This window comes from Saimiri boliviensis, chromosome 2, assembly GCF_048565385.1.
Source record: "Saimiri boliviensis isolate mSaiBol1 chromosome 2, mSaiBol1.pri, whole genome shotgun sequence".
Taxonomy (NCBI): Eukaryota; Metazoa; Chordata; class Mammalia; order Primates; family Cebidae; genus Saimiri; species Saimiri boliviensis.
The window spans coordinates 122,055,667-122,065,918 of NC_133450.1; the positions used below are offsets into that span (position 1 = coordinate 122,055,667).

The 10,252-nt window shown below is 38.4% G+C and overlaps 1 protein-coding gene across 8 annotated transcripts in view; it reads right to left on the reverse strand.

Annotated features, from left to right (window-relative positions):
- Positions 1 to 925: 925 nt before the first annotated feature.
- The window catches only part of CCNB1IP1 (cyclin B1 interacting protein 1), a 26,941-nt gene continuing 17,614 nt past the window's right edge, over positions 926 to 10,252 (reverse strand). For all 8 annotated transcript variants that reach the window (XM_074394164.1, XM_010346275.3, XM_074394163.1 and 5 more), the window contains 3 exons: positions 9,347 to 9,680; positions 5,907 to 6,240; positions 926 to 2,464 (listed from right to left, as the gene is read on the reverse strand). In XM_074394164.1, coding sequence (XP_074250265.1) covers positions 2,262 to 2,464; positions 5,907 to 6,240; positions 9,347 to 9,680 — 871 coding nt within the window. In that variant the 3' untranslated portion in view covers positions 926 to 2,261. The remainder of the gene's footprint in view (positions 2,465 to 5,906; positions 6,241 to 9,346; positions 9,681 to 10,252) is intronic.

Genomic DNA, 10,252 nt, shown 5'->3' on the forward strand with positions numbered 1-10,252 from the left:
CAGTAATAAATAACTTTGGTACACACTACGAATAATTTTTAAGAGATTTTATACTCTATATTCCTAGTGAAGGAAACTACTTGCTTTTCAATTATGTAAAGCAGGGATATTTAATTGCCTTTCTACAATGACTAAATATAAAATATCTTCAAATGATTTCAGAATAATTTTTATTACTAAAATAAAATGGGATTTGGCATTTAGGGTAATTCCATTGTTAACACATCCTAAACCTGTAAGAATCAATCACAAAATTTAAGAGTTAGAAAAGGCCATAAGGATAACTTAATTCAATCCTTCATTTTACAGATACAGAGGCTAAGTCCAAGAAAGTTTAAACTAAGTAGAAAAAACCATAACCAGAACCCAGATGTTCTGTCTCCCCAGCCAGTATGTTTTCAAGTCTTTCCTGTAACAGGATATAAAGTTACTGAGAATGTCCCAGCAAACACAAGAACAGAAAACCAAACACATGTTCTCACTCATAAGTGGGAGTTGAACAATGAGAACACATGTACACAGGGAGGGGATCATTATACACAGGGGTCTGTCGGTGGGTGGGAGGGTAGAGGTGGGATAGCATTAGGAGAAATATCTAATGTAGATGACGGGGTGATGGATGCAGCAAATGGCCATGGCATATGTATAACTATGTAACAATCCTACACGTTCTGCATATGTACCCCAGAACTTAAAGTATAATTTAAAAAAAGAAAAAAGAAACACTGGAAGCCTAAATTAAGATCTAATAAACATGGTTACCTGAAGGATGAGAAGAATGGAATAAAGGCATGAGAAAGCAAAAAACAAGTTGCTGAGAATGTCCTTCAAATTTCTATTATGGCTCTACATTTCAAACAAATTCATAAACATAATTTCCATAATAGTCAGAAATGCTTACTACTTAATAAAGGAAAACAAGAAATAATCTTTTAAATTATTTTAATAGTCTCTTGAGAGCAGTAACACGTTGGTAAACTTTCGGCAGAAGTGCATTCTTAAATAAGTAAACCCAAGGCAACAGTTGACAAAAAGGTAAAGAAAGAAGTAGCTTTATTTTAAAATACCGTCCTTTGGTATCTCTGGGGGACTGGTTCCAGGAACCCTCATGGATACCAAAATCCTTGGACGCTCATGTCGCTTTTATAAAATGGCATCGTATTTGCATATAACCTACAGATTCTCCCAAATACTTTAAATCACCTCTAAATTATTTATAATACCTACAATGTAAATGCTATCCAAATAGCTGTTACACAGTATTGGTTTTTAATTTATATTTTTTGTTAGATTATTATTATCTTTTTTTTCTTGAATATTTTTGATAGATGGTTGTCTGAGCAGAACGTGTGGACAGAGGACCAACCATAAAAGCCGAAAAAGTCAACTTTAAAAAATAACTTTAGCAATGTGAGTTATTCTTAAATACAAATGGGGACTGAACATACATGCATTGAATTGTACTCTCATATACTGACATCAGCATACCTCCAAACAAGTTAATATAAAGGTAAATACCTAAATATATACAAATAAATACACATACCCAAATAACAAGCCACACAGCACCCACCATTTTCCAAGACCAAAATTTTCACATAAACAGACTGGCAAATACAGCAAAATATCACTGGAAATTAATATGCTTACATATATAGACATGTATAAATACCAGAATTCAAAGTGACATGTAGCATGTAACACAGGTACTTAAGGCATAAACAACACAGCTCCGTCAGAAAACAGCCCAGAGAGAAACAGTTATCCATTGAAACAAATGCTATTGCAACCTTCTCACTAGGGATGAAAATTCAGCAGTTCACAATGGAATTGAGATTAATAAAATGCTCAAGCTTTAAATAATAGAAACAAAGAAACCAGACTCTAAACCACTCCCCACTGCTAATGACTTGGTTATGTTGATAATGTCAAGACAACTTCAGAGACTTAAAAGCACAGGGAGGCTTTGGGAGTCCTATCTATTAAAAGGATTTGCTAAATGAAATCACTGAAGATGAACATAGAAACATTCTGTAAAGTTGGCTAAATTACCTTTGTTTTTTTTTTCTTTTTTTTTTTTGTTTTTTGTTTTTCGTTTTTTTTTTTTTTTTGTAGAAACAGGGTCTCATTCTATTGCTTAAGCTGGAGTGCAGTGGCATGATCTTAGATCACTATAGCCTCAGACTCCTGGGCTCAAGTGATCCTCCCAGCCTCATACCCCTAAGTAGCTGGGATCACAGGTCCATGAAACCATAACTGGCTCAAATTCTTTTTACTTTGAAGGCCCTGCTAGAAACTTGCTGGTGCTCTAATTCACGACTTGGAGAGGCAAAACTAAAAAAGCTGTTGCTGGGTTCAGGTACTGTGGGAGAACCTACAAAAAATGGTCTGAACTGAAAATCTCCATCTCCATCTCCCCGATTTCGAACAGGTGAACTATCCAAAGGAAACTTGGAGTTGCTACCTAGGAGGAAAAAGGGGAAAAACATAAGCATCTATTTCCTCATAGAACTTCAGGAACAAAACGACAAAAAGTATTCAATAAAAATTTTAACAGAGCTCAATGCCTACGAGCTGGATAAGATACAGACCTATTATTGGATAAGAAAAAGACAGTAATATTCCCTACTCTATCTTCTGACTATAGCATATACTGTGACTCAATTTCTAATGGTAGCATGATCTATCACTAAAAGTAATTTGACACAGTGAAACATGCTCCTGATATAGCTAGAATTTACAGTATCATAATTTTATTCATTTGATATCTATATAATTTACTTCAGAGGAATCATCAAATATATATATATGAATATACATTTTTTTCTCCAATATTTGTCTTAGAAAAAAACAGACATATGGCCGGGCGCGGTGGCTCAAGCCTGTAATCCCAGCACTTTGGGAGGCTGAGGCGGGTGGATCACGAGGTCAAGATATCGAGACCATCCTGGTCAACAAGGTGAAACCCGTCTCTACTAAAAATACAAAAAAATTAGCTGGGCATGGTGGCTCGTGTCTGTAATCCCAGCTACTCAGGAGGTTGCGGCAGAAGAATTGCCTGAACCCAGGAGGCAGAGGTTGCAGTGAGCCGAGATCGCGCCATTGCACTCCAGCCTGGGTAACAAGAGTGAAACTCCGTCTCAAAAAAAAAAAAAAAAGAAAAAAACAGACATATAAAATATTTGCCCTGGGTTACTTAATATTTTTTTTTCTTTTTGTTTTGTTTTGTTATCTTACTTAATATTTTTTTAAAAAAATTGCAATAGGCCGGGCGCGGTGGCTCAAGCCTGTAATCCCAGCACTTTGGGAGGCTGAGGCGGGTGGATCACGAGGTCAAGATATCGAGACCATCCTGGTCAACAAGGTGAAACCCCGTCTCTACTAAAAATACAAAAAAATTAGCTGGGCATGGTGGCTTGTGTCTGTAATCCCAGCTACTCAGGAGGTTGCGGCAGGAGAATTGCCTGAACCCAGGAGGCGGAGGTTGCAGTGAGCCGAGATCGCGCCATTGCACTCCAGCCTGGGTAACAAGAGCAAAACTCCATCTCAAAAAAAAAAAAAAAAAATTGCAATAAACATTCTAGAAAAAATGTAACTATGAAATGCTAGCATATACCATGATCCAATGCCAATTAGCACAGGCTTAAGACAAAGCAGATTATAGATCTGATTAAATAAACATTTAACTACTTCCACTGAACCCTTCTTTGGCTTTTACAGGTTTTAAAGGATCATGCAACTAAAGGAAAATGCTGACTATATATCCTTCAAGCTAACAGTGGTAGCAGGAGATAAAAGGATTAAGTGTTTACAAAGAGGAATGGGGAAGAACTGTTGAATATATATATATATAGACAAATGTGGACAGTGACAGGAAAAAAAATATCTATAGTGCCCATTTACAGTAACACTCTGACTAAATTTACATTATATAAGTAACTGAAAGTGAAGCAGAAACTTAGGTTTTTTTCTTTTATCTGATACTGCTCATCACCTCATACCTGTCCCCTCTCTCTTTTTTTTTTTCTTTCTTTTAGAGACAGCATCTCACTATATTGCCCAGGCTGGTCTTGAACTCCTGGGCTCAAGTGATTCTCCAACCCCAATCTCCCAAAGTGCTGAGCCACATCTGACCACTTCATACCTTTTCTAAAACGTTATCTCCTCCCCTACTAAACTTTTTTCCTCAGCCTATAGTTAATATCCAAAAATGAGTATTAGGAAAATCCAGCACAAGAAGCTTTACTTTTTAGTAGGCCAAAAAGAATTTCCATTAATAGTATTGCAAAAATCTATCGAATTCTGTTGTAAAGAACAGAACTCAGGAAGAAATGAGATTTATTCCATCTGCAAGGCACCTAACAAGCGGAAAAGAGATGGTGGCATCATGCTAGATTGTGAACTTCCAGAAAGAAGCAATCTTATTTAGATAATCTTTTTATCCTCATTGGTTAGGATCATACCTAATAACCTGGTACATGAAACTTATTTGCTAAATATTTGACAAAAGCAAAAATCAATAAACAAAAGAACAAAACAACCAAACTGACAATAACTTAAGAACTGTACAATCGGTATTGGCAGGTGAAAAAATTTGAAACATGGCCTTCTCACAGCATAGCAAATGGTTAAGAGTATAGGCTCTTGAGCCGGGCGCGGTGGCTCAAGCCTGTAATCCCAGCACTTTGGGAGGCTGAGGCGGGTGGATCACGAGGTCAAGAGATGGAGACCATCCTGGTCAACACGGTGAAACCCGTCTCTACTAAAAATACAAAAAAATTAGCTGGGCATGGTGGCGCGTGCCTGTAATCCCAGCTACCCAGGAGGCTGAGGCAGGAGAATTGCCTGAACCCGGGAGGCGGAGGTAGCGGTGAGCCGAGATCGCACCATTGCACTCCAGCCTGGGTAACAAGAGCAAAACTCCATCTCAAAAAAAAAAAAAAAAAAAAAAGTACAGGCTCTGGGCCAGGCATGGTGGCTCATGCCTGCAATCTCAGCACTTTGGGAGGCCAAGGTGGGCAGATCACCTAATGTCACGAATTCAAGACCAGCCTGACCAACACAGAAAATCCCCATCTCTACTAAGAATACAAAATTAGCCAGGCGTGGTAGCACATGTCTATAATCCCAGCTACTCGGGAGACTGAGGCAGGAGAATCGCTTGAACCCAGGAAGTGGAGGTTGTGGTGAGCCGAGATCATGCCATTGCACTCCAGCCTGGGCAACAAGAGGGAAACTCCATCTCAAGTGAAAAAAAAAAAGAAAGTAAAAGAAATTAGAGGCAGAAAGTCAGATTAATGCAACAGTTCAAATAAGTATGCTATTTCATTTCATACTATTTGCTATAAGCAAATTTTAAGAAATGTAGCTTAGGGAATGAAAGGTTGCACAGGGGTCCTGAGAAGTAATATTACATTGTACTGTCCTATAGCATTCAGTGGAGACTATAAGGGTCTTGAGTTGTGGTAGGCTATGAATTCTTTACCCATGTTTCAACCTGTACATCATCACTTTTATCTATTGTATTTGCTTACATTTAAATTAACGCTTTAATTTGAGCAGAGTTAATCTCTGCAAAATGAAAGGTTGCAAAAATTGCTACGTTAAATTAAAAGCCACATAGTTGTAGTAATATTAGCTGCCATTATTGATTCCTAAGTACTAGGGTGTAAGTGTTTTATATAAATTCCTAAAACTTTATGAGGTAAGCATTAGTCTCCTTCTTTTATATAGATGAGAAGGCACAGAAAGTTAAGTAATTTGGTCAATATCCCTACCCTATTTTCAGAGCCTATACTCTTTTTTCCTTTTTTTTTGAGATGGAGTTTAGCTTGGAAGTGGGCAGAGCAGTATAAAAAATCATTGATTTAAAGAATAGATACTGGATATCACATGTCCTTTCTTACCTAAAGGGAAGCCAAAAACACCAGACTGTGCAATCATGGATGGTTCAAGGGTGCCTTCATGGTTAGCAATAGTGATGTTTCGTAGCCTAAGGCTATCATAGAGGCCTTGGAGCTTTTGATACTGACGATTGCGCTCCATAAGTTTCTCCGAGATGTCACTAAACTTTTTTTTGTATTCTTCTAGCACTTTCTTCATGGAAGTGACCTCCCCTTTCATAGAGGTCAATTCTACATCCTTGCTTTGTATTTGCTGAGTATATATCTTCTCCATCTGTTTCAGATGGCCCTCAGCCTTGCTGAAATTGTATTCTTGATAGAGACGTTCCTGATGTACCTGGTTCCAAAAAAGAAAGGATTTTTAAGGTATTGGGTTCCAAGTTATATACTATAAAATGTAACACAAACACAAAAGGAAAATAAAGATGCTTATATAGGGATGTTATTTTAACATTTAGAACCCAGTTTAAGAAGCAATCAGTATATACAACGAGGTAATTCTAAAAAACAACAAGTTATGTTACTAAATGCATAGAAAAAAGTCTGGAAGAATACTCTCAAACCACTAACATCATAACACCAAAAGAACTGAGTTTTTGTCTTAATTTAATATATGACACGTTTTTCAAAGATTTTTAAGAAATATAATCCCATTCTTACAAGTAATCCAGAGCGTAAAGAACAGACTCTAAAACAATTATCATTGTCTCCTGGTACGTATACCCTTGTGTAACTCCCTGTCCCCTTGCATGTGGGCTGGACCTGTGACTAGAATACTACAACCATTGTAACAGATTGTCACTTCATGAGTTTACTACCTAAGACTATAAGGTCTTACTAGAAGACACTCTCCCTTGCTGGCTTTGAGGAAGAAAGCAGCTATGTCAGGAAAGTCCAAGAGGCAAGTAACTAAGAACAGCTTCTGGCCAATAACCAGCAAAAAAACTGAGGACCCGAAGAATCTAGACAGACCTTACACTTTTCACAAAAATAAACTAAAAATAGTTCACAGACTTAAATATAAAATGCAAAACTATGAAACTCCCAGAAGCTAATAATAGGGGAAAATCTAGGTGATCTTGGATTTGACAACGACTTTTAAAATACACCAAAGGTATAAACCGTCAAAGAGAAAATTGATAAGCAGGACTTCATTAAAGTTAAAAATCTCTGCTCTGTGAAAGGCCCTGTGAGAGAATGAAAAGACAAGCTACAGATCAGGAGAGTATATATGCAGAAGATAGATCTGATAAAGGACTGTTACCCAAAATATACAAAGAATACTTAAAACTCAACGATAAGAAAACAATTTAAAAATAGACCGAAAACTTCACATACACCTCACCAAAAAAACATACACAAATGGCCAAGCGTGGTGGGTCACACTTGTAATCCCAGCACAAATGGCCAAGCGTGGTGGGTCACACTTGTAATCCCAGCACTTTGGAAGGTTGACGCAGGCAGATCACCTGAGGTCATCAGGAGCGCAAGACCAGCCTGACCAACATGGTGAAATCCCATCTCCACTAAAAATACAAAATTAGCCAGGCATAGTGGTGCACGACTTTAATCCCAGCTACTCGGGACACTGAGGCAGAAGAATCACTTGAACCCGGGAAGTGTAGGTTGCAGTGAGTAGAGTTCGCGCTGTTGCACTCCAGCCAGGGCAACAAAAATGAAACTGCATCTCAAACAACAACAAAAAATATGCGCGTGTGTGTGTATTTTTATGTGTATATATATACACACACAAATGGCAAAAAGCATATGAAAAGATGCTCTACATCACATGTCATCAGAGAAATGCAAACTAAAAAGACATATCACTATACACCTATTGGCCAAGACCCAGAACATGGACAATACCAAATTCTGGCAAGGACGTGGAATTCGCACTCATTGCTGCTGGCAATGTAAACTGGTACAGCCACTTCGGAAGACAATTTGGTAGTTGCTTACAAAAGTAAACATACTCTTACCATGTAAGCCAGCAAACACACTATTTGGTATTTAACCAAAGGAGTTGAAAAATACAGGAGCATGTAAGAGAAATAACTTACCCAGAAAAATATAATAAAAAGTTACTTGACAGATAACAAACATCCTTAAGAAGTATAACTTGCCAGGCGCGGTGGCTCAAGCCTGTAATCCCAGCACTTTGGGAGGCCGAGGCGGGTGGATCACGAGGTCAAGAGATCGAGACCATCCTGTTCAACATGGTGAAACCCCGTCTCTACTAAAAATACAAAAAATTAGCTGGGCATGGTGGCACGTGCCTGTAATCCCAGCTACTCAGGAGGCTGAGGCAGGAGAATTGCCTGAACCCAGGAGGCGGAGGTTGCGGTGAGCCGAGATCGCGCCATTGCACTCCAGCCTGGGTAACAAGAGCGAAACTCCGTCTCACACACACACACACACACACACACACACACACACACACACAAAAAGAATTTTAACTTTATATGTGGCCAGATGCAGTAGTTCACACCCGTAATCCCAGCACTTTGGGAGGCTGAGGTTCACAGATCACAAGGAGGTCAGGAGTTCAAGACTAGCCTGACCAACATGGTAAAAACCCGTGTCTACTAAAAATACAAAAATTAGCTGGGCATGGTGGCACACGCCTGTAATCCCACCTACGCAGGAGGCTGAGGCAGAAGAATTGCCTGAACCCGGGAGGTGGAAGTTGCAGTGAGCCGAGATCATGCCACTGCACTCCAGCTTGGGCGAGAAAGACTCTGTCTCAAAAAAACAGTGTAAGTATATATGTAAAATATAACAATATATTCTAGGACATGCTTAAAGTTATCCACAGGGAGGTCTTTCTAAGTAAATACCAAAAGTAGAAATTATAAGGGGAAAAAATTAAGGATGTGTATTTGATGAATGTTCATGATAGCATTTTAATAACTTAGAAATGAATTATGATACAATATAACCATTAAAACACAATTATAGATAGTTAACTGAAAAATATTTAATAAAATATTCATACAAAGTGGGGCACAGGGTACTCAAGAGGCTGAGGTGGGAGAATGGCTTAAACCCAGGAGTTAGAGGCTAGACTGGGCAACACAAGAAAACTCCATCTCAAAAAAAAAAAAGGAAAAATTCATACCAGATATAATATATTGTTAACTCTAACAATAAAACAGTATGTATGGTATTATCTTACTTTAGTATAGAAGAGTGTGAGACAGTGTGTGTGTGTGTGCAGTATCAACAGTGGTTATCTCCGAGTGATGGAATTATGAGTGCTTTTTTAATTTTCTTCCTGATTCTCAACAATAAACATTATTGTGTTTGAAAATAAAACAATTCATCAAAAAGAAAGTTTCCCATATGTTCATAAAAAATAAATAGAAAATAATGAAGAAAAGACACTAGAAACTCCCACAAATGCCTTAAAGAGTTTCTTAAAAGAAACTAGACTAAGCACTAACCTGGTATGTCCAGAAGGCCAGTGCTCGGGAGCTAATGTCCAACACGATCTCTGGTCGCAGTCCTGCCAATACCATAGCTTTATATTCCTCTGACGGACTGAGTTCTGTGCGGACAATATCTAGCTTTCCAGAAAGGGTACTGTTGCAGGCAGGACAGACAGCTGGTGAGCGACTAAACTCACCACTGCCATGCTGATCACAGAAGATGTGAGAACAGGCAGTGACCCATGCATAGCCAGAGAGTTTGATGCGACACTTTCGATAATTACAAAGCAGCATGTCTTCACACAAAGACATAATAGGATAGTGAGGTCTCCAGAAGCTGAAGAGAGTCCTAATAAGTGGTAAATAAAAAAGTCAAGCAATGAAAATAAATAACAAGTAAAAAATAAACATAACATGCATGTTTTTATTATGATAAAATAGTACACATTTTATTATATTCATTATAATTGATATATTGATTTGTTACTCAACAATAGTAATTATGCTTCTCATTTGTCCTGTTTTCTAAAAATATTTTAAGGATAAAGACACAGGTGGTTACAAATCTTATCAAAGTCAAAAATAATATATATGTGGGTCAGGCCCAGTGGCTCATGCCTGTAATCCCAGCACTCTGGGAGGCTGAGACAGGCAGGTCTCTTCAGGTCCAGCCTGGTCAACATGGTGAAACCCAGTCTCCATCAAAAATACAAAAATTGCCAGGTGCAGTGGCTCACGCCTATAATCCCAGCACTTTGGCAGGCCGAGGCGGGCAGAGCATTTTGAGGTCAGGAGTTTGAGACCAGCCCAACCATCATGGTAAAACACCATCTCTACTAAAAAAAATACAAAAAAATTAGCCTGGCATAGTCTGTAGTCCCAGTTACTCACGAGGCTGAGGCAGGAGAATCTCTGGAACCC